Below are 25,838 nucleotides of genomic sequence, written 5' to 3'. Positions count from 1 at the left end.
CAGCCAAAACTGACGACACAATCTCACTCTCAATTCGTAACTTTTTGATTTAGTGGCTAATTCATATGAATTTGTATGATCTAAGTCATACAATTTTTTACGATTTGCTCATCCCCCAATGATGGTTGGGTTCAGGGGTAGGGTTAGGTGCTACGCCTCCTTTTTAAAATCGTACAATTTCGTATGACTAAACTGGCCAAACGTAAAACAGTTACGTTTTCTCGTGAGATCAGGCTGGAACTGAACAGCTCGCTTCTGAATCTCCAAATTCAGCGGGTATAAACCCAGTTCAGCCCTGCAGGCAATGTTAGAGGTGTTTCTGTGCATATGTAATTTATTTTTTTAGCAAATTCAAATGAATTTTTTTTATTTTTTTAATCACACTTGATTAAAAACAGTCTGCAGAAACACTTCAATTGATTGATTTCTCTCTATAAATGTTATCAGAGGGGGAAAGCCTCACCTATTAGTGACCATCTCTCCCTCATTAGCATAAGACGTTAGTCTTGTTTTGGAATCTGCCACTATGCTGACACACAGGCATTTGTAGCTCCATACTCTTTTGAAAAGGAGAGCAATCTCATTTGAATTTAAAGTGACACAGTGACACTGTAAAAAAAATCCTGGTTGCTGAATCTAATTAACCTTATGAGGTTACTTACAAGTCCATTGAACTTCGATTATGTTAAACTGACTAAAAACAGCTTGCCCAACTTAAATTAAGTTAGAACATAATTAAATTGTAAGTTACAATGAACTAAAGCATATGCTGCCATGACTAATTGATCATATCATTTTTTACAGTGTAGGATCAAAGGCTAAATGTCTACAATTGCCATATTTTATATTACTAGTCACGTTGCTAATTTTAGGTCAGTGGTTCCCTGGGGGTTCTGAGACAATGTAAAAAAATCACATTTTATTTTATTAAACTATTAAAATTGCTGTAACGGATCACAAATCTCACGGTTCGAATCAATTTTTGAGTCAGGGATCGTACAATTTTTTTGCTTCAGCAAAAAAGGGAGGAGACAAATGTATAAATAGCTTTCCATTTAGACAAAAATATTACAGCTAAAACCATTGATTTTCAACAAACATAAATTAGAGCCTGTAATTTTGAAAAAAATTGAATCAAGAAAGACCAGCTGAAAAAAAAGGAAAATATTCAATACAAAAATAATCTTTGCTACTGTTGCTGATAATGCTAAATATAGAAATCTTACATTTTTTACAACAGATCAAATTTATTTTCAATTAATGATTCAACAATTCACACATAAAACGTCATGTTTCATTATAGGTGGATCATTTTTTAAAACCTATTCAGTGACTTAATTTAATGGTTGTTTGTCGCCACCTGTTGGTTACACAATGTAATTGCTACAACATTCACCAGCGTCAAGTTCTGTTAAACAGTGATTTTAATCTTTACCATAAACATCTGTGTTAATATCTGAACTATTAACTGTTCTCCAGTACTTCTTTATCATTTAATTGTTTGTAACGAACTGAAAAACAGTAAAAACTGAATCTTTCTCGATCAAAAACAGATTTGAATGCAGCGCTTCGAAGAGTTAATAAACATATGGAAATCATTACCATTTATCTTTCATGATTTGAATTGAGATCACGATCTTTTGTCTTCTTAAGGCCCAAGGTGTTTTTTTAACATGCATTTTGTATTTCTCTTTGCTATTTGGGCTTATCGGAACCTAATTAGAATAAATCCAAGTATCATCTTTTGATATGATATACTTTTAGAGGAAAAATTATGTCCTTATATGTGGACTTGTGGTACGAATTTACATAAAACTCTTTTTTTCCTGAATGTTTTTTTTAATGCATATATAACATAGACATTTTTTTTCCTTGCTTTGACTATCAGAGAGTAAAAACAATTTTTTTTCACATTTGGACAGTTAAATCAAATTTTATTTGATTTGATCTGAATGCATTATTGCAGGCTAAACAAACAGTGGCAGAAAACACATTTAATTAATATCTTAAAAAATCATTTAGGCAGGTCCCACCACAACTTTTTCTGTCATCATTATATTTTACTGGGAAGCCAAAATGCTTTCAAATTTGAATGATTTGAGTTTTATCCATAGCCTACAGAGGGGATCTATCATGCCCCTTTTTACAAGATATAATAAGTAAAATAAGTCTCTGATATATGAGTGTGCATGTAAAGTTTCACATCAGTTCCTATGCTATTGAGGGAGAACATCACTAATGGGTGGGACTTTCCTCTCTGATGACACGTACAAAGAGAGAATGTCAATCAGAGTGTTTCTGCAGACAGTTTTTATCAAGTGTGTTCATAAAAAGATTTAGAAGTTTTTACCATTAGAAGGTGGTTATATTCACACACTGTTGCCACATATGTCTGGAAATTAACCAACTAGCATAATTAACCGAACACAGAGTCTCTTTTTATCATTGTGAAACTTGTGTCTGTAATAATAATATTAATATATGGCAGCTGATTTGTGGTCTGAATCTGAAGTAAATGGTGACCTTGGCTTAAGAGGAGATTCTCCAGAAGTCTCCACTCATTCTTCATCAGTGTCCAGGAGAAACTGTGCACATACTAAAGAGATCTCAAATCTTATTTCTCCGTCTTATGGGTCATTATAAAGTCTTAGAAAAGTCTTCGGGGAGAGAAAGATATTTAAAAAAAAAAGAAAGTGCCTCAAGGTTTCCTCACGGCCAGGCCTGACACACTTTTACCAGCTGAAAATACCAAATAACCAGCTTCCATCATTCACTTTAAACACAGCGTGAAATATGAGCAATCTATCGCAAAGGGCAGCTTGACGAGATTACAAACACCCCTGCTAATCTGTGTTATTACGGTAAAAATCAGAACATACACACGCATACACACATATTTATGCGTTTGTGTGTGTGTGCGCATGTACGTGTTTGTGTGTGTGTCAGAGATCAGAGCTGAATATGGTAATCCTGTCCGGATAAAAGGGGTAATGAGGAAAGTCCTTCTTGCTCTTCTGTAAGGTTTTCCTTTTTTATTACAAACCTGGTTAGTTTTTAATGTGACTTAAGACTTTCCTCTTTGAATTAAATTTCTATTAAAGCATCTTTATGTCATATCTGCAGGTAAACGAGTTGTCTTGTAAAAGAGGTAAAAGAGTTGAATCTGCTTTCATTTGCATAAGCGCTTAAAAACTTCTTTTTGGACAAACTTTGTGTTTTTAGTAAACATGATTATGGAAAATGGTTATAGCAGAATTCCTCAACAACTTATGAAACAATGCAAAATGACAAATTATATGCACGTACACAAACACACATATTTTTGTTTAAGATATTTGAATGAACAAAAATGTTTTATTATTATTATTATTATTATTACAATTATATTTTTAAACATTTATTTAAAATATAATTGTAAAAATTAGAAATAGTCTTACCGTCATTTTGATTTGTCTTTTTTTAATCGTACCCCAATTGTTTCAGTAGAAGTGCTTTACTGTTAATAGATATTAGATAACATCCTTCATTAATTCATTCGTTTCAGTTCAGCTGTACAGCGTTATACCCTTATTTATAAATGGTCACCACTGCGGAACGAACCGCCAACTATTCCAGCATATCTTTTACGCAGCGGATGCCCTTACAGCGCAATACATTACTGGGAAACACACACACTGGCCAATTTAGCTTATTCATTTAACATATATCGCATGTGTTTAGACTGTGGGGAGAACATGCATACTCCACACAAAAATGCTCGAACCAGCGACCTTCTTAGTGTAAGGTGACAGTGCTAACCAGTGAGCCACTGTGCTGCTGATAACAGCAAATATTTATAATTTTCAGAAATGTTGCTTTATCACCAAATCAGAAAGATTTCTTAAGGATCATGTTAAACTGAAGACTAGAGAGATGATGCTGAAAATACAGCTTTGTTTGACAAGAATAAATAATATTTCAAACTGTATTCAAATAGAATATAAGTACATTTTTAAGTTAAAAATATTACTCAATATTACTGTTATTTATTCACCTAAATGCAGCATTTTTTAGAATAAGTTGTTACTATTGAAAGGCAGTACAAGGGCGTACTCACATTATGCTATCCGAATCATGCCTAGGCCCGTTTCCCGGAACGTTTAAGAAGTGCGAGTGCTCTGTATCGGGCTCAGGCGCGGTTCACTTGGGCTTTGGCGCAGTACGCTTGTTGTGTGAGTGCAAAAGGCGCCTAAGCCCAAAACTGAAAGTGAGACGTGACTTTTAAGGGACTGTTTCATATGGATTTATTAATCATTCTTACTGTTTAGTGTACGTGAACTGTCGTAGTTTATTAAAGACGCAAACCCCTCACTGCACGACAGCTACACCTTCAGCAAACCTCCTAATTCCTGCAGCACGAGGGCTTTATGATTGTTTATGAGCGTCAAAAGTGGCTGATATGTTTGGCGAAATATTTGACCGTGTGTCACTGTATCCCAAATGACTAAAACGATATAACTAGAAAAATCTCCACTGTGCTGAGCGAAAGCGCTTATTAACCAGCGCATCATCGATGACATAATCGAGCCCAGGCCTGAATGTCATGTGAGTGTGGGCCGCCGGGGGAGACGGGAAGGGGGACAAGCGTGCTTTGGCTCGGTTTAAGGCAACTGTACATGGTGTGAGTACACCCTAAATCTATACAGACTGTGCAAAGGTTTTAGGCCACCATTGCTTTCATTATTTTAGTGATGGTATAATGGCCATATATACAGTAATTATTTCTGATTCTTCTCAATAGATTACAACCAGAAAATACAGAACATATTTGTCGAATCATTTGCGACATGTGAAAGACAGAGTTGAAGATTGAGTGCTTGCAGCCTTGAGTAAAACACACAGGAACAGTGCACTGGTTTGTGCTGCATTTCTGCCAGTCCTGTTAGCAGTATTGTCTGAATTGTTGTAATCGTGAATGCTGAAAGTACAGGCAGGTTTTAATCCATTATGCTGTTCCTTCTAGAAAGCACCTCATTGGTAATGGTTTTATTTTCCAGCATGATAATGATCTCAACCACACTGCTAATGCTGTGAAAGCGTATTTGGGGAGAGAAAAAAAAAACATTTTATTATCTGAGCCTTTTCACAAGATGGTGATGAGGATGCGTTTAAAGGTCATCAGTATCTTAAAACCTCAAAGTTTTATATTTGGATTTTAATAAAATGTATGTACATTTATAAAGCTATACTTCGTATTATATCATCTTTGCATTGAATCACACACACACACACACACACACACACACACACACACACACACACACACACACACACACATATGTTTGTTTTTGTAAAAAGTGGGGACATTACATAGGTTTCCATTCATTTTATACTGTCCAAACTGTATATTTTATTACCCCCACCCCATCCCAAAACCCAACCATTACAGGAGACTGTGTGCAGCTTTACTCCATGATTAAACTCATTCTGTAGGACTTATAAGCATTTTGAGAAATGAGGACATCACCAATGTCCTCATATTTCACCTCTTTTTTGTAATACCTGTGTCATACCCATGTCATTATACAGATTTGTGTCCTGATATGTCACAAAAACACGTACACACACACACACACACACACAAACTAGTTAACTTATGCGAGGTGTTTCTAATGCAGTGTCTATGCGAAGGAAAGTACATTTAATATTGTGCTAATATATTTATAATCCATTTAATATTGTTTGATTTAAATATTACAATTAATATTATTGTAATAATCTCTTTCATCTGGCAATGTTATCAGTCTGTTACATTTTTCCTTTTGTTGAAAGTCACTTATGTGTTTTTTTTGTTTTTTTTGTCATTTGAGCACATTAGAATGCAGAAATAATAATGATTTGTGGTACTCTCTTATTCACTGCCGTCTAATTTTACCCAACAGAAACGTGAAAACGAACTATAATATAATATTATAAAGGCAGTATGAGATTCACTTGGACAGACAAATAAAATGTCTGAGCTCATACTAAATAAATCAGTCCACTCTATCCTTTATAACAAACAACAACAGCCCATTTTTCTCACAGGTTACCCTTGTTAATGAAATCTTAATCTCAATGTTTTTTATTTTTATTTACCTGTTTAAATAAAGAGACGTACAGTTGAAGTCAGATTAACTAGCCCCCCTGTTTATTTTGTGCTTTCAGATGAAAGGGTAGGGGTGTCCCAATTCTCTTTAGTTTGGAGGCATAGGGCTAAGGGGAAGGGGTAGAAACCCCTTGAAAAGGAGATTTTTCAGGACCACACTTGAAACCAAGGGGTGAGAAAATTTCCCAGAATACACCATCTACAGCGGCAGCATGGCTGCACCCGGAAGTAAGGAGATTAGTATTTTTTTGTCATTATTACGAAATTTTACAACAGACAAGCACATGTTTTAATACATTCGTAACCACATTCGTGTTTTACCATCATGCTTTTGAAAAAACCTCTAAATTTGTCTATCTATAATCCCTAATAATAACTCCTGTATAGCAGTCCCACAACATTTTGACACCCGGTGACATTCAAATACCCTGTCAGAAAAGTCTAGTGGCTGAGAATGATCTTTTTACAGTGTCTGCTATGATGTTAATGTTGTTTTGGTGTGTTTACATAGATGAATATGGCCACTCTATCAATAACTACACTGTACTGTTACGATCTTATTGCCACATTAGATCGTTATGATGACATAATATTTGCCTTCAGTCATTTACTGAAGATAAATACCAAAAAATAACACTACTGGAATAACTACAGCAGTCGTGATCGTCTGATCTCATGAAGCAAGAGATAATGATGACGTGTGCAGGTGCTGTAGTGCTGTCTCATTTCTTATGGGTAAATTTTGAAGCCCTTCCCCTTCACACTCTGTTTCAAGGGCCAAGGAGAAGAGGTACAAAATAGAATTGGGATTGGGCCTTAGTTGTCCTTAAAGCCTTACTTTGAGCAAGCACAGCAAAAGGGTTTATTTTTGAGTGTATCCCTTTAATAAAGAAGCTAAAATGAATCAAATACACATATACACACAGTACTGCAGAAGTCTTAGGCCACCACTTTTGCACACCACTGTATATTATAAAAGCCTCATCTACCCAACTGTAAGTGCAGGGGATTTCTAAGAGTAGCCAAACAACTAATTTAAGATGAACCCTGAGAGTAAGGAAAAAGGTGAGTCAAGCATGATTCATTTGCGAAATAGTTCACTGTGTTCCTTTTAGAGCTTAAAAACATCTGACAAACATGAATCACTATGTTTTCAGCGCACACACACACACACACACACACACACACACACACACACTGACTTATGCGATCTCTTCTGTCCGTGGCCCTGTGGTCCTGTGCCACAGTCGTGAGCCTGAATGATGAAGCTGAATTCTCGGTGTCGTTCGCAGTCGATCGGCCCTCGTGCCTGCAGCCGACCCTCTCCGGAAGTCCCGTTCAGAAGCACAGCCTCAAATGGAGCGCTGAGGCCCTGCACGTGGAAACCACAGATTTCTCCTGCATAAGAGAAAGAGAGAAGATGACGGATTAGGACTGTTGTTTCAGCAAACGCTCGGATTGTAATCTCTGGATTATTGCTTTTGTTTTAATCCCACAAAAAGCTCCTCAGTGAGATGATCTACAGGGAGATCCGATTTATTGTTTTAACTCATTTAATCTCACTGGTCACAATTGGGGCGGCATGATCACTCAGTGGTTAGCATATATGCCTCACAGCAAGGAGGTTGCTGGTTCGAGTCCCAGCTGGGTCAGCTGGCATTTCTGTATGATGTTCGCATGTTCTCCTCATTTTGGCGTGATTTTTCTCCGGGTGCTGCGGTTTCCCCCACAGTCCAAACACACGCACTATAGGTGAATTGGGTAAACAAAATTGCCCTTAGTGAATGTGTGTGGGTGTTTCCCAGTACTGGGTTGCAGCTGGAAGGGCATCCGCTGCGTAAAACAAATGCTCAAATACTTGGTGGTACATACCAACCCCTGATATATAAGGGACTAAGCCTAGGGAAATGAATGAATGAATGAACGAATAAATGAATGAACGAATGAATGAATGAATGAACGAACGAATAAACGAATGAACGAAGGAACGAACGAACGAATGATTGAATGAATGAATGAATGAATGAATGGATGGATGGATGAATGAATGAATGAATGGTCACAGTTGTGATCATGTCCTTTTATGCATTTCTGGTATCTCTAAAATTGATGAATGACTATAATATTCATTTATTTTCCTTTGGCTTAGTCCCTTATTTATCAGGGGTTGCCACAGCGAAATGAACCAACAACTATTCCAGCATATGTTTTACAAAGTGAATGCCCTTCCAGCTGCAACCCAGTACTGGGAAACACCCACACATACTCACATTCATACCAGGTGGCAACATCCTGCTCTCTCTTGTAAAGCCAATACTGAAGCAACTGAAATTGCAATTCATCGACTCGCCTCTGCTGCAGGAACTCCAGATATTCACTGACTGCAATGCTAAATTGGCCATTTTTACAGCTGTTGAAAACATGTCTACAGCCTGGTACAAAAGATTGTTTTGGTGCATATAACTGGCATTACCCTTCATGACAACTGTGAAGGGGTGGAAATTATTTTCATAACTCACCGTTTCAGCTTTTTTTAGTTAAGAAAATTGAGTCTGCATAATTAAAGGCGTGGTCACTTGAGTGACAGCTAAGTCTCGCTGGTCACGTCACTTCATATCAGCTGATTCCGGCTGATTAGCTGCTGAACTCGGCATATACATCGTATTTTTGTGTTGTTTTATGTAGATTCACGCAGTCAGTTGTCTATTGAAATTATTTCTTACAATTATCAGATGATATGGCATGCTGTGTGCACTTAATTATGCTCACAAACCATTCACGTGGCTTCCGTTTCCCAGGTGAGTTAAATTATATACTGATATACCATTTCTATAAATGTATTTGTTTTATTTAAGATATTTGTAGTAGGCTCTAGAACAGTCATCTGAAACTTTGTCATACAGTGTCATGCCTGGATTTTATAAATAGCCTTGCATTTCCTTACACAGACTATCAGAACTTGGCATTAGTCCTGCCTCAGCGTCACATACGGCGGTAATGGTCATATTGAACTGTCACCCACTGTATATCACAGTCAGGATACACTCAGGTTCTTTACTGGATAAATAAAGGCCTAATAATAATAACAATAATTAGAGTTTCACCAATAATGTTTGTAAACCTCGCCTCATATCCAATATTCTCTTGTAGCTGATCCTAAAAACCTAAAAATCTTTGAAAACCTACCCAAGAAAATCTTAAAAATTGATTATAAGATGATCACAGTCACCCAGAAACCGACTAGTTTAGTGCTAGTGAGATTTGCATAGATGAACACTCTGACTGTTTGTGAAATATAGTTGTAGTTTTACTGTGTGTGTGTGTGTGTGTGTGTGTGTGTGTGTGTGTGTGTGTGTGTGTGTGTGTGTGTGTGTGTGTGTGTGTGTGTGTGTGTGTAAAAAAGCACTGCTGTCTGGCACAGATAAGAGTTTTTTTTTCCATCTCTCCACTCTTTCATCTTGTGAATAATCCCGCTCTCAGCACATATACAGAACAACAGAGAGAAAGAGATGGAGCAAACAGCAGCAATCCCTTTGTTGAGTAATATTTCAAAATGTTTCACTGGCTTCGTATTTGGCGCATGTCCGAGTGCATAAAACATGCATTAAAAAAGGAAAAAGTAAGCCTGTGTGTGTTTTCATTATTATTATTTAGCTTTGGTTTTATCAAAATGCAGCGAAAGACTTTTAGGTTTAACTAGTGGGCGTTCAAGCAGGATTCTTGCACTTAAGCTTAAATCTGCATTAATCCAGATACATTTGAACATGCATTGTTTGGCCCTTCGTCCACACAGAGATTTTGTTCCAAAGCTCTTTCTCTCTCTCTCAGACATTTTTGTCCTGCTAAACGATTTCATTTTTTGATTATTGACTCCAAAAAAAATGAATGTATTGAAAAGTTTTTTTTTTTTTTTTTTGAGGCGTTATAGTTAAGTCATAGGTCAGTCCAGTAATGCAGACTGTGTAGCCTGGGATGTGGATCATTCTTGGCAACCTACATCAGTTTACTTGTACTGTATTTCAAGAGTTCACACTTAGCTGATGATCTATAAAAAGCTTGTTTGGCATGCTGTCCCGGGAGAGAGCCCTGAGCTCAAGGGATCCTTGAGCTCGGGGCTTCCTCCCGTTGGCAGAGCGAGAGGGGAGCCTGAGCTCGGTGGAGCACATTGTTATTTGGGTGTTGGTTCTTAAATAAAAATTTGATTTAAATTGTTTTTCATAAAATTTCAATTTTAGTGTTTAGGTAAAATGTATAAAAATATTTAAAGGAGACCGATCATGCCTCTTTTTACAAGATGTAAAATAAGTCTCCGATGTCCCTAGAGTGTGTATGTGAGGTTTCAGCTCAAAATACCTCACACATAATGTTTTATAACTCTCTGAAACATCCTTTTAGGCTTTAATCCTAATTGTGGCATTTTGGTGACTGTCGCTTTATATTCAAATTCTCTTTTCAAAAGAGGGCGGGGCTACAAATGCTCATGTGCCAGCATAGTGGTAGATTCAAAAACTAGACTAACGCCCTATGCTGATGAAAGAGAGATCGTCACTAGTGGGCGGGGCTTTTCCCCTCTAATAGCACAAAAGGAGAATGTCAATCAAAGTGTTTCTGCAGACTTTTTATCAAGTGTGATTTATAAAAAATAAAATGTATAAATATTTACTATAAGCAGCTGGTTATATTCACACTCTTTTGGCACTCAACCTTGTTTAAGCTGCTTATAAATGTAACTTTTGCATAATAGGTCCCCTTTAAGGTATTGTTATACCATTACAAAGAATACACATCAAAATGTTTATAGCACTTTCCTGAATTCTCATTGTAGTGAATTTTTATTTCAGTGCATTACTGATTTTAAATGCATCTTTAATGAATGTAAATTGCTTATGATCCTCTATTATACATTGTTTGGATAAAATCATGTGCTGAATGCTTAAATAAAATGTAAGAGAATATGCAAATGAGCTGCATATTAATATTAATCTCAGCTGAGCACTTGTGATCTGATCACATTTTAATAAAAATATCTTCTCTTTGCTGGCCATTACTGCTAAAATAAAACCACATAACTTAATTTGACAGCTTAAAAGGGATTATTTAGCAATGATGATGGCAAACCGCCCATGTTCTTGCCAAATAAATAAATAAATGCACTTGAAACATTGATCTGAGCTGAAATGATTTTGTTATTAGAGGAGGTGGAGTGATATGAGAGGAATGAATGAAGTTTTTCTGAGAGCCAAAGAATAGAAACCACAGAAACCCCTACTGTATAGAAGAAAGAGAGACACCTCAGTATAAACACGTCTCAATATTCCATATTTGTGATATATATATATATATATATATATATATATATATATATATATATATATATATATATATATATATATATATATATATATATATATATATATATATTCATGCACCGCCCGGGCAAAAATATGATCTGATTACATGCATAAATATGGATATAGAGGTGAACAAGGCGGAGCTGGTTATAGAGGAATGAAAAATAAGTATGGAGCGCATGAACTGAAGGCTGGACCACTAAAAAGACACACACACACTCACTCAGTATGTCTGTGATTGACATGCTCTCCAGTATTTCCAATAAGCTGTCAGCTCAGAGAGAGAGAGAGAGAGAGACAGAGAGAAAGCTTTTGAACAATAGAATTGTAACTCATATCTTTCTCTTCCCCAGACAATCTGTTTCTTCTCTCACTTTTTCTCTCATTGCATTAACATCAGGATATCCTTTAAACCAGGGTCTCTCAACTTTGACAGGGCCACTGCTTCAGGACCGAATATATGTATCTATATATAGCCAGACCCTGGTTAAAATACCTGTATCTTGATGTTAATATATACAGTTGAAGTCTGAATTATTAGCCCTCCTGAAAATTTCCCCCAATTTCTGTTCAACGGAGAGATTTTTTTTCAACACATTTCTAAACATAATAGTTTCAATAACTCATGATTTCTTTTATCTTTGTCATGATTACAATAAATAATGTTTGACTAGATATTTTTCAAGATACAGCTTAAAGTGACATTTAAAGGTGTATCTTGGTAAATTAGGTAATTTAGGGTAATTGGGCAAGTTATTGTATAACAGTGATTTGTTCTGTAGACAATTAAAAAATATATAGCTTAAGGGGACTAATAATATTGAGCTTAAAATGGTTTTAAATAAATTAAAAACTGATTTTATTCTAGCAGAAATAAAACAAATAAGACTTTCTTCAGAAGAAAAAATATTATAGGAAATACTGTGAAAAATTCCTTGCTGTGAAACATGTTGACCTCAACTGTATATACTGATTTGCCATTTATAGTTATGCTTTTGTGGAATATGTATTTTTTATATATATGCGCTAATCTTCTAATAACATTTTTCACAATTAAATTGTCATTTTTTGCATAAAATAAGATAGAAAATTAATATTTTAACAAGTTAAATAATTAAAACATTTGTTATTCTGACCAATTGTAAATAAATACATAATGTTTTAGAAATTTGGAATAAATGTAAATCAAACAAACAAAATATAAACATTTTACTCAAAATTATAGTTTAAAGATCCAAAGATTTGTCAAGTGGCCTTTTAATTTTCCCCCATACTTGTAAATAATAATAATAAAAAATGTCATCTTAGATTTTTATTATTTTTTTTTTTTAATTATATTTAGTATTTTTAAATATCTTTTTTACGCATAATAATAATAACAATAATAATAATAATGTTTAATAATAATAATAATTATTATTATTATTCTTATTTAACATTATTATTATTATTATTACTATTATTATTACTTAACATTATTATTATTATTACTTTTACTATTATTATTATTATTATTATTATTATTTAACCTTTTATTATTATTATTATTATTTAACATTATTATTATTATTATTATTATTAATATTTAACATTATTATTATTATTATTATTTAATTTTAAAAACATTATAATCATTTCACATTATTATTATTAGTATTATTATTATTATTATTAATATTAATAATAATAATCTATAACATTATTATTATTATTTTTTTTATTATTATTATTATTATTATTTTAAAACATTATAATCATTTCGCATTATTATTGTTATCATTTAACATTATTATTATTTAACATTATTATTATTATTATTATTATTTGCATGTTGTTACAACCTAGTTTATTAATAATAAAAAAAGAAATGATAACAGTAATCTTATTGTTGGGCGGCACAATGGCTCAGTGGTTAGCACTGGTTCGAGTCCTGGTTGGGCCAGTTGGCATTTCTGTGTGAAGTGCTTCTCCCTGTGTTGGCGTGGGTTTCCTCCCGGTGCTCCGGTTTTCACCAAAGTCCAAACACATGCGCCATATGTTAATAGGATGTACTAAATTTGTCATAGTGTATAAGTGAGTGTGTGAATCTGAGAGTGTATGGGTGTTTTGCAGTACAGGGTTGCAACTAGAAGGATATCTGCTGCATAAAACATATGCCGGAATAGTTGGTGGTTCATTACACTGTGGCGACCCCTGATAAATAAGGCACTAAGCGAGGGAAAATGAATAAATGTTATTTTATATTAATAGTATAGTAAATGAATGAATAATAATAAAGTAGGTTGTAGCAATATGCAACATGAGTAGTGTTGAAATAAGCTGAAGGAAAATTCAGTGTTTGTGGTCTAAACCTCTCTTGCTGCTTTCTGCAATCAATAATTCAAACTCTTTTTAACCTTGTGATCTTTTATTCATCGTTTTGAGGTTAGAAGTGTGTTGTTTTGTCTGTATATGTCAGTATCTGTCTAATTTTACTAGCCTCTTCTAAGTGAATGATAGACATGTGACCTTTGACCTCAACTGCAAATTACTATTTAAATTGTATTTGCTATGCATTATTAGTTTTAGATGCAGGCATTTATTTACACTCCATTTATTTCCATTTTTTTGATCTGAGACCACTTCACACTTATGTTTGGAGAGCTTTTTAGTTTCGGAGCATCCTGCAGTTGCCTTTAAATCAGTCAATAATCTGGTTTAAATAATCCTCAAAGTTGTGTCTGCATGCAATTTATTTTTTTAATCCACAGTTAGACAACTTTTTATAGATAAAATCAATTATACAAAATACTATTAGTATTTCAAATTAGCAAAATATTATTATTATTATTATTATTATTATTATATAAAAAAATGTCTCTCCATGTACCACCATAATGAGCAGTATTGAAATACAGTAGCCTAGTAGGCCCAGTAAAGCAGCTACAGTAAAACACTGTTAAAAAATGTGGCAGATTTATTCCTATTGTTAAGATTATTTATTATTGTCAACCACTTTAAACATCATAAATAGTCCAATAAAAGTCAAATAAACATTAACACTGTACTGTGCTTATATGTAAAAAACAAACAAACAAACAAAGAAAAACAAAAAAATGTCAACATATAAATTAAAATGTGCTTTTAAAAGTTAAAAATGGAAGGTTACAATTCTTAAAAAGTAAAAAAAAAAAAAAAAACTGAATGAAAAAAGATGAATTATCAATAAATGTATATTCTTTACCAAAAATCAAAAATAGTGGTGGAAACTTATTTTTTCTTACAGTTTTATAAGTAATTAATCACACATTATTATTATTATAATAGCACAGAAGATTCTATACAGTAATGTAGAATAAAATAATATATTGAAAAAATTATCAATAATAGCAAATAGCATAATAAATAGTGTGTGCTATGTATAATCATAACTAAAACTTGAGTATGAATAATACTAAAACACTAATGCATACAACATTGACTAAATGGAATATAAAAAAACTCCTGTACTTAAATGTAAAGTATTGCTTATAGTAGCCAATTCATCAACATCTGGAAATTTTACCTGGATCTCAGAAATATAGGCTGTTTGTCATAATATTCATATATAAATCATTTTTGATAAATTTTGAAATATATGTAGCATGTACATATGACATATTTGATTCCTCCGCGTACCACTAGGGGTACATGTACCGCAGTTTGAGAACCACTGCACTAGTGTAAACGGGGCCTTGGTGTATTAAGAGGCTACATCCCATTAAGCTGATCTGATGTGTGTTGGTCTGCCTGAACCCTCTTTGTTTGAAATAATTTTAAGTTACTCTGCCTTATTTGGGAAAAATGGCACACTTTATTGAGTCATTGACTTTATTGATTGGCCATTCCGTGATCATCAGTGATCGGCAATCAGTAGATCATGATCTTGGTTATTGGTAATCAGTGATTGGCCCCGAAAATCCATTTGAGTATTAGTAGACTGCTTAATATCTGCTGATACTGCTTCTTCAACAGACAATAAACTGACTATAAGAAACTTTGCGAGTACATGTCATCTTACACTAACCCTAACCCCAACCCTAACAGTCTACTTAATATCTATTGAGAATTGTGAATGTAATGTAACATAAATTCTACAAACGGACCATCAAAATAAAATGTGACCAAAGGAAATCATTACAGTGTGTAAGGAGGAATAACTGCCTATAATATGAAGGTGGAGTTATTCGGCCACAGCCTGCGCTGTCTCTCATTTGCTGACATGTGTTTAATCAATGTTTACAGCCCGCCGAAGGATAGAGACTCGTAAAGCGGTGATAATTTACTCGGCCTGTCAGTGTTCCTCTTACAGACGAGCGTTTAAAGGCCTTGAGGGACTCGTGTTCACCTGCACTCACAGTGACCCCTCAGAAGTCGTCTTCATCACTGAAGTGTCTAGTGAGCTTTGACGTGATGAGGAGCTTCTTTCACTCTGTCAATCTGTCACTCACTTTCTTTCTCTCTATTCAGTCACTTGCTCTTGTCACTTTGGGTTTGAAAATAAAACGTCAAGTGAGGATCCTCCATTGTTAGATCTGACAGAAGGAACAGCATCTGCTTTATAAACCACATTAATACAAGTGTTATAAGGATTATTTTGTTATTCATATATAGATTATAAGACACTGTCAGCTTCTCTGGATTTAAGTGAGTTAACTTGGATTGTTATTTAGTTATGTTTTTAAATAAAATGTATATTTAGCTTCTTCTGTATACTACTACTGACATTTCTTCCAAATTGAAAAAGAAAATTCTGTCATTTAGAGGATTTGTTTGTACATTAACAGAGATTTTGGTCCATATTGACCCGATAGCATCACTGCAGATTTGTCGGCTGCACATCCAAGATGTGAATCTCCCGTTCCACCACATCCCAAAAGTGCTCTATTGGATTGAGATCTGGTGACTGTGGAGGCCATTTGAGTACAGTGAACTCATTGTCATGTTCAAGAAAACAGTCTGAGATGATTTGTGCTGTATGACATGGCTCGTTATCCTGCTGAAAGTAGCCATCAGAAGACACTGTGGTCATTAAATGATGGACATGGTCAGCAACAATACTCAGGTAGTCTGTGGCATTGACACAATACGCAATGAGTACTAATGGGCCCAAAGTGTGCCGAGAAAGTATCCCCCACACCATTACACCACTACCAGCAGCCTGAACCGTTAATACAAGGCAGGATGGATCCATGCTTTCATGTTGTTGATGCCAAATTTTGACGCTACCATCTGAATGTTGCAGCAAAAATGGAGACTCATCAGACCAGGCAACGTTTCTCCAGTCTTCTATTGTCCAATTTTGGTGAGCCTTTGTGAATTGTAGCCTCAGTTTCCTGATCTTAGCTGACAGGAGTGACACCCGGTGTGGTCTTCTGCTGCTGTAGCCCATCCGCCTCAAGGTTGGGTGTGTTGTGTGTTTAGAGATGCTCTTCTGCATACCTCAGTTGTAACGAGTGCTTATTTGAGTTACTGTTGACTTTCTATCAGCTGGAACCAGCCTGGCCATTTCCTCTGACCTCTGGCATCAACAAGGCATTTGTGCCCACAGAACTGCCACTCACTGGATATTTTCTCTTTTTCAGACCATTCTCTGTAAACCCTAGAGATGGTTGTGCATGAAAATCCCGGTAGATCAGCAGTTTCTGAAATACTCAGAGCAGCCCATCTGGCACCAACAACCATGCTACATTTAAAGTCCCTTAAATCCCCTTTCTTTCCCATTCTGATGCTCAGTTTGAACATGCCTAGATGCGTTGAGTTGCTGCCATGTGATTGGCTAATTAGAAATTTGTGCTAACGAGAAGTTGGAAAGGTGTACAACTATATCAACTTAAATATCATACCCTGGTGGATTAAAATGGATAAGAGGTGTTTAAAATATCAGTACATATCTGAATATATTAATAAGTATATTAAGTAATAAGTTATTATTAATAACTGAATTCATCCTATTATTACAGTATAAATAGTGACTGTCCTTTGGGTCTATGTAATGCCTGCTATTGTTATTTATTAGTATATACTCCGTACAGTGCACTGGGTTGGCATAACCCAGCGTTGGATCAAAATTGGACAAACCTAATTTTTTCAATTAAATTTGAATGCCATTTTTAACCACTGTTGGGTTTGTTCATATTCATATTGGTTTTGTTCAACCCAGCATTTTTTAAATTTACTCTAAGATGAATTCCTTTAAAGTATATTTAAGATTAAACCATATCAAAGCATTGCTTAGCAACAAAATGATGAATCTTGCATTTGATTTCTCATTCTCAACAACCTTTGACTTGGAGAACCCGTGGCTGTTCTTGTCCACAGTTTCATATGAAGCGCTGCTGCTCTGTTGAATCACTGGAGCTTTACAGCCATCAATTATTCAGCATGTTGTTTTGTAACCTGCCAGCAATTACCCTCTTAACAAACCCGATCTCACTTAAACATAAATTACGCCCTCTTAATTAATTACACTTCATCGCTGGCTGCCGGAGAACCATTAATCAAACTTTATATTGCATTACGTTTTATGGATACATTACCTGTTACATCACACCCGAGACTAGTTGAGTGTCAAACCAAACCTAATGCAATCAGACATCTGCTTTTGCATGCATGAATAATATCTTCTCAGCTCAGTCAGGTTGCTGTTTATTCAAACTATTTATTATTTAGGGGCATTATTGGGATAAAATAGTTGTTTTATGCTCAGTGGTTAGCACTGTCGCCTCAAAGCAAGAAGGTTCAAGGCTGGGTCATTTGGCTTTTCTGTGTGGAGTTTGCATTTTCTCCCTATGTTGGCATGGGTTTCCTCTGGGTGCTCTGGTTTCCTCCATAGTCCAAAGACATGTGCTATAGGTGAATTGAATAAACTAATTTGGCTGTAGTGTATGTGTGTGAATGAGTGTGCATGGATGTTTTCCATTACTGGGTTGTAGCTGGAAGGGCATCCGCTGTGTAAAACATATGCTGGATAAGGTGGCAGTTCATTCCGCTGTGGCAACCCCAGATGAATAAGGGGACTAAGCTGAAAAGAAAATGAATAAATGAAGTTGGTGGTTCATTCCGCTGTTGTATATTTTGGTGTGTTTACATATGTGCACGGATCTCGCTGTCTTTCTTCTCTTTCTCCAGCAGCTGCCTGACTTGAATTCTTCCAGTATAAACTCCACCAACCCTCCCCAAAGAACTCATTTATTTAGAAGGAATAAAAAAGAGAGCGGGATTGTTAAATGTGATCGTATTTTACAGAGAGAAAATGAAAACTGCCAGTAGCACTACATTTTGAGAGAAGGAAGAAACGAAAGATTAAGAGGTAGAGGAAAAGAGCTTTGCTGAACTACACTAATTGTTATCTTAAAATTAATTCCAACAGAATCAAGTTAAATTTATATGAGATGCTTTAGGATTACTTTTTTATTATTGATCCCAGTCTGAGACTGCAGGGCGGCATCTTTCACTGAACCGAGATGCCTTATTTTAGCTGAAATGAGGTGGCATATACAGGACTAGTGTGCACTATGAAGAATTACAGTTCAAAGGGAGAGCAGTTACACAGCATAGATGAATGGATGGATTGATTGATGGAAAGATTAAAAGGTGGATGGATGGATGGGTGGATGGATGGAGTGACAGATGGTCGAATAGATATATAGATGGATGGAGAGATTGATTGATTGATTGACAGGCAGATGGATGGATGATAGGGTAGATGAATGGATGGTTTGGTGGATGAGTGATTTATTGATGGATTGATTGATTGGTTGAGAGACAGACGGCTAGATGGATGGATGGATGGATGGATGGAGTGATTGATTGATTGATTGATTGATTGATTGGTTGATTGGTTGATTGATTGATTGGTGGACGGATTGATAGATGAATGAAGAGATTGATTGACAGGCAGATAGATGGGATGGAAGGATAGATGAATGGATGGATTGATTCATGAGAGATTGATTTGATTGATTGATTGATTGATTGATTGATTGATTGATTGGTTGATTGATTGATTGATTGATTGATTGATTGATTGATTGACTGACGAACGGACGGGCGGACAGACAGATGGCCGGATAGCTAGATGGATGGAGAGATTTATTGATTGATTGACATTGACAGGCAGATGGATGGATTGAGTGACAGAGAGATGGCCTGATTGATTGATTGATTAATGGATTGATTTGTTGATTGATTGATTGATTGATTGATTGATTGATTGATTGATTGATTGATTGGTTGGTTGGTTGGTTGGTTGGTTGGTTGGTTGGTTGATTGGTTGGTTGATTGATTGGTTGATTAATTGATTGGTTGGTTGATTGATTGATTGATTGATGGATTGATTGGTTGATAGGTTGATTGATTGATTGATTGATTGATTGATTGATTGATTGATTGATTGGTTGGTTGGTTGGTTGGTTGGTTGGTTGGTTGATTGATTGGTTGATTAATTAATTGGTTGGTTGATTGATTGATGGATTGATTGATTGATGGATTGATTGGTTGATAGGTTGATTGATTGATTGATTGATTGATTGGTTGGTTGGTTGGTTGGTTGGTTGGTTGATTGATTGATTAATGGATTGATTGGATGATAGGTTGATTGATTGATTGATTGATTGATTGATTGATTGATTGATTGATTGATTGGTTGGTTGGTTGGTTGGTTGGTTGGTTGGTTGGTTGATTGGTTGGTTGGATGATTGATTGGTTGATTAATTGATTGGTTGGTTGATTGATTGATTGATGGATTGATTGGTTGATAGGTTGATTGATTGATTGATTGATTGATTGATTGGTTGGTTGGTTGATTGATTGATTGATTGGTTGATTGATTGATTGATTGATTGATTGATTGATGGATGGATGGATGGATGGATGGATGGATTGATTGATTGATTGATTGGTTGATTGATTGATTGATTGATTGATTGATTGATTGATTGATTGATTGATTGATTGGTTGGTTGATTGATTGGTTGATTAATTGATTGATTGATTGATTGATTGATTGATTGATTGATTGATTGATTGATTGATTGATTGATTGATTGATGGACGGGTACATGGATGAATGGAGAAATTGATTGATTGATTGATTGAGTTTATGAGTATTTTGACAGAATATACAGCCTGTCTAGTAGTCCCCATAAAGATAGCTGTACAAGTGTGTCTTTGTGTTTATGTAATTGTCTTTGTAGTGTATTAGAGAAACACAGTTAGGTTGAGTGTCTGATACTCTGGCAGTCTGATCTGCCAACCAGTGGGGGATCCGGGAAAGCGTAAAGCATCTAATAATCAGAAAGAACAGATGGAGCACACACACTCACACACTCTCTCCTCAACTGAGATGGCCTCAGGAAAGATGTGTGTGCAGTGCTGTACTATAAACCCAGTAGCCTGTAAAAGCCCTCATGTACCTGCATATGGAACTGGTGCATCTTTATCCAGAGCCACTAAAGGAGGATCCAGCAGAACCTCATCTGTGTTTTCTGTGATGACGCCATGATACGAGGTCTCGATCCATGGCTTGTGCTTATTCACTAAAAGATGAAAGAGAGACAGAAATGAGCTTTGATTTGCTTATAAAAGATTCTGGTCTAAAATAGAAAAGCCTGCATATCTAAAAATAGCTTGTATTCATTCTCAAATTAACATTGAGTCAGTCTAACATACATGTCACGCAGCAGTAAACATTTAATTCACAGCAGGATCAGGTCATTTTAGGTCATGTCCACACACGTACATGGGTATTTTTATAAACTCTTTATAGAAACAGATTAGACATCTATTAAATAGTACTTTTAAGATGGGTGGTCAAGCTTCAGATGAGGATTTTAAGTTATCAGTAATTCTTAGCATATGGCTTGGCATGAAGTTTCAGGCCCCATTTATACTAATACATTTTAGTTTTAAAACACATTGGTTCTGCTAGGGTTACGCCTTCCGTCCACACTACCCAGGAGTTTTCGAGCCCCGAAATTGGAGTGTTTTGGAAACGCTCAAGAGACCGTTTTGGTTTTAAAGCACTGCTGCTCCGTGTCACTGTGGATGGAAAATGGAGACATCTAAAAACAGACTTACTATTTATATATCATTTTGTAGGAAAAGTATTCAATCATAGGAAAAATTATTTGACTGATTTTAAATAATTTCACACAAAGTATACTTAATATATCTGTTTAAAAATATTAATGCTTAAATTAGGCAGATACCTTTACATAAACTGCAATAAAACACAATCCTCAAATACAATTTTATTTGTTATGAACCTGTGTTTCTCAACTGGTGGGTCGCGACCCGAAAGTGAGTCGCGGGAACATTTTCAACAAATTTGTCAAAGCACAAGTAGACTCCAATTATGTAAAGTAGGTATTTACATATATTGACGGCAAAAAAGACTTAAAGCCTCAGTAGCTTTGTTTCCATCCACCTATTTTATGCGCATTTTGCAAATGTGCATTAAAAAAACAGTTGAAGGAAACGCCATGATGCGCATAAATTTTGAAAATGCGCATAAAAAACGTATGCGCCTAACTGGGTAGGATAAACTTTTTATTCGATAGGAAAAGATGCGCATAAACTACGATGGAAACACTTTTACCGCACAAACTCCAGCATGCGCATTAAAAAAGGTCATGTGATTTTGCTGAAAGAGATCATGTGATGCTTAAAATGTGTGTAAATGGACAAAACGTCAGGCTGAGCACATTATAAAACATCTGAAATGTTATTTTGGTCATTATAAAACGCCCTGCCATTTCAGTATTAATGTTATTATATTATTAATGACCTCCAGAATCAAGAGCGCCTGTGCTCCGCGTCTGACACCTTCAAACGCCACTGCGCGCTCACTGGCTGTCAGGATTGTCTTCTGAGGCACATTCATTTAGAAAAGATTGATGCAGCTTCTCCTACTGCAGCAAATGCAGTTTTTACTGTTGATATTTGGCGCCAGTTAATCAGGAAGTGATGATTTTGTTCGCTTTGACTCGTTGGATAGAAACGATGCTTCATTCGCACAACTTTTATGCGATAATCCAGTTTTGCGCATAAAGTTTATTCGCATTTTTGAATGGAAACATAGCTAGTGTGTCATAAGTAGTGAGGTGCTCTCACAAGAGAGAGCACGAAACCTCCTAAATTAAAACGACATTTAGAAACCAGACAACATGTTTTATTAACAGTTCAGTTTATGGTAATTTGTTAAATAACAGCAATGAAAAATAGTTTATTTGTAAGTCTTGGGGATTTTCTTATGATGTACCTGTCACTATTTGTGTATGTTAACAAATAAGTACAAATTAATTACAATTCCTAAAATTGTATGATAGTTTCTAAAAATTTTGGTCGCGGCTTAATGACCATGTCAACATGTGGGTCCTATATGGCCAAACCAGTTGAGAACCCCTGTTATGTTGAATGTGATTTTACTCAAGAGATCACGTCCTGATAACTTGACTAAAGACTGTTAAAGGGATGGTTCACCTACGAATGTTAAGTTACACACTATTCACTCTCCTTCAATTGGATGTTCAAACAACATCCACTGATATAGATAGTTCACTTAAAAAAATGAATCTTCTGTCATCATTTACTCACCCATTGATCACCCGAGTGTCTTTTAACACTAAGGAAGATATTGTGGAGAAAGGTAAAAACTTTTGACCATTAATTTCAGTAGTAGGCAAAATTAAAGCTATGGAAGTCAGTGGTTACATAAGAAATCTTATTTCGTGTTCAACAGAAGAAAAAAACTAGGATGCTAATGAGTAGTGTTGAGTAAATAATGACTGAACTGACATGTTTGTGTGAACTACCCCTTTTAATGTTAAGTGGATGTTGTTTTAGTTGTTCAGAATTGCACTGAAAGCTCATCATAACACTTTCTTAAAGGACTGTGCTCCCAAATACAGTGCATCTGAACCAAGGAAACAACACTGCTTCTTATTGTGTGCGTGTGTCTGAGGTAACTCATTTATTATGTAAGACAGCTACAGTGCTACCCCGGTTGCAGCAACTTCCATTTTTATTATTTATAATATCCGCAGGTTTTCCAGAAGTGGTGATTTTGGTGTGGAAACTGTGGTTTATTTAAATATTTCTTAAGCAATTTTCCATTTTATTAACCAAGTCAAAGTCTGCATGGAGATATCAATCACCCTTGTCTGAAAAGAGGTTACGACCTTATGGATTATTTCATCTGTCTTTGAATGTGTGTAGTTTTTCAAATCCTCAAGGCTCTCTAGGCACTTGTGGAGAAAAGGCATGCTCAAGTTGATCATGTAGAATGAGGTGAAGAAAGACAATGGACCCAAACACACCTTGCAGGATCATTCTTCTGAATGACATTGAATATTACTTAAGTGCATTGTGACCATTAAAAGGTTCATGCGGCTTATACTGTAGCTGTCATCAGTTCTTTATGGTGTACAATAAATTACCTGGGTTCTGGTAAACTGATTCACTTGGAGGTTTAGAACATCTCTCTGGAGTTTTTTAAACCTCTTTAGAACTTTTAGAACTGATTGCATTTTAGTTATGATAAGTGATTTAAAAATTTGAATTAAATACTGCCAGTTCCATTCTAAACTCTGTGCATTCTAAATATGAGTAAGGGTGCTTTCACACCTGCCTTATTTAGTTCGGGTGAATCGCACTAGAGTTTCCCCTTTTGGTACGGTTTGTTTGGGCAGGTGAGAATGCAGCAATGGAGTATATGCCGAAGCATGCTAATAGGACTTTTAATTTGCCAGTAACCTGGGTTAAGCGCTTCCGGCGAATTGAATGCTAATGCAAAATCCGGTGCATTTAAGGTCTGTTTTCTTTAAAAATGAGCGATCTCTACTGGCTGAGTGATATCTTATATAAAGTGGGTCTCAGATTGTACAAGAAGCACTGCATTAAATTACATTTCCCCCCGCCATGTCTTTATAATATGAGCATTTATTTTACCCCAGTATATTCAATGAAGCTTCTGTGTTATCGTGCCGATTCTGACGGGCGCGTGCTAGTAAACGGCATTTTGTCTCGTTTTACGCTTAAGCAACTAAATAAATGCTACAAGTCATTTCACTGAATGTATTTAAATGACATTACAACATCGATGCTGTATAAGGAACCGTATAAAATGGGAAAAAGTTCACAATAACAGGTCACCAGAAGTGTATCAGCATGGGCATATACCCTATTGTACTCGAGTGCGCAGCAAAAGCAGACCAAATAAGCGTACCGAGACCTGCTTGAAGAGGTGGTCTCGGTACACTTTCAAACGAACCCTGGAGCGGTTCGTTTGTGGTGAGAATATGATCCGCACTAAAACAGTTCCAACCGCAAAAAGTCCTGCACCTTTTGGACCAATTCAGCTGCCGTAGGCCGATGCGCTGTGCATTATGGGATATGGAGGAAAAATATTTGTTGACAGCGCTTTACCAACAGAGAGAGGGAGAGGGGAAAACATTGGCTGTTTCTCAATTCCAAGAACGCAGAGAATAGACTTGCGTTTTTTGTGGAGACCGGTCTTGCCAGGTGTCCTCGGAAGAACAAACTCAGGAGACCGTGAGGGCAGAGAACACGTCCTTTGAGAAATGAGATGCCGCGTTCTTCCTGATCGTCACATGAACTTCACGTGTTTTAAATGGAAATTATTTAAACATTACAGCCTTCATACAATGATTTATTGTTTTTTCCCCTCTTCAAAATAAATACTTTGCATAAAAGCATTATAAATATACTCTGCACAATATAAATAAAACAAATTTTATTACGAATTTCACCATTAAACAACCCTTAATGTGTTTATTCCTTTATTAAGATGTGTTCATGTTAATGTTTAATTTCACCGTTTCATTTAGGGAAACTCCTGAGGTAAATAAATTATATATCTAATATCTCTAATTATATCTCTAACTTTAATAATAAATCTAAATAAAATGCTGAGCTTCCCACCTCCAGTCGCAATGACTTCTGGGACTTCCAGAGCGAGTTCGGTGCTCAAGTCTACATCAGTGTGTCCTCGATATCAAGAACACATCCGGGAAGTTTCACACGTCCTCCGTACTTGCGGTCTTGAGTATTGGAACTGAACTTAGGCAGCTGATGATGACGTTGCACGAGAACACGAGGGACGCAAGGCCGCTGAAGAACACATATTGAGAAACAGCCATTATACTACCTGATGGATCATTGGTAATATTTCCGCAAGATGATCATGTCGCAGTTTAGCTAAATTAATTCACGCCTCCTCCTGAAGTGACGAGCGATGCATTAAAACACTGTTTTCCAGCCGCAGCCACAGCCACGCTTCATTCTCGAAATGTATAGTTTGTCTACAGCAGGCATACAAT

At 35.8% G+C, this 25,838-nt stretch overlaps 2 protein-coding genes and 1 long non-coding RNA gene across 6 annotated transcripts in view; 1 reads left to right on the top strand and 2 right to left on the bottom strand.

Moving 5' to 3' along the window:
* The window catches only part of LOC147840700 (uncharacterized), a 199,008-nt gene that overhangs the window by 110,898 nt on the left and 62,272 nt on the right, over positions 1-25,838 (bottom strand). The window lies entirely within an intron of this gene.
* LOC100334612 (NACHT, LRR and PYD domains-containing protein 3) overlaps positions 1-25,838 on the top strand; it is a 130,131-nt gene that overhangs the window by 69,249 nt on the left and 35,044 nt on the right. The window lies entirely within an intron of this gene.
* clstn2b (calsyntenin 2b) overlaps positions 1-25,838 on the bottom strand; it is a 111,148-nt gene that overhangs the window by 69,164 nt on the left and 16,146 nt on the right. For all 3 annotated transcript variants that reach the window (XR_015509895.1, XR_015509896.1, XM_087284620.1), the window contains exons 2-3: positions 20,913-21,035; positions 7,330-7,525 (exon numbers count right to left, since the gene is read on the bottom strand). Coding sequence is in view for 1 of the 3 variants with exons in the window: in XM_087284620.1 (XP_087140746.1) it covers positions 7,330-7,525; positions 20,913-21,035 (319 nt within the window). In the remaining 2 variants the exon portion in view is untranslated. The remainder of the gene's footprint in view (positions 1-7,329; positions 7,526-20,912; positions 21,036-25,838) is intronic.

The sequence above is a fragment of the Danio rerio genome, chromosome 15, assembly GCF_052040795.2.
Source record: "Danio rerio strain M-AB ecotype USA chromosome 15, GRCz13ab, whole genome shotgun sequence".
NCBI classification, from domain to species: Eukaryota; Metazoa; Chordata; class Actinopteri; order Cypriniformes; family Danionidae; genus Danio; species Danio rerio.
Note: the sequence above shows the minus strand (reverse complement) of the source record. Positions and strands in the feature narration are given on the sequence as shown.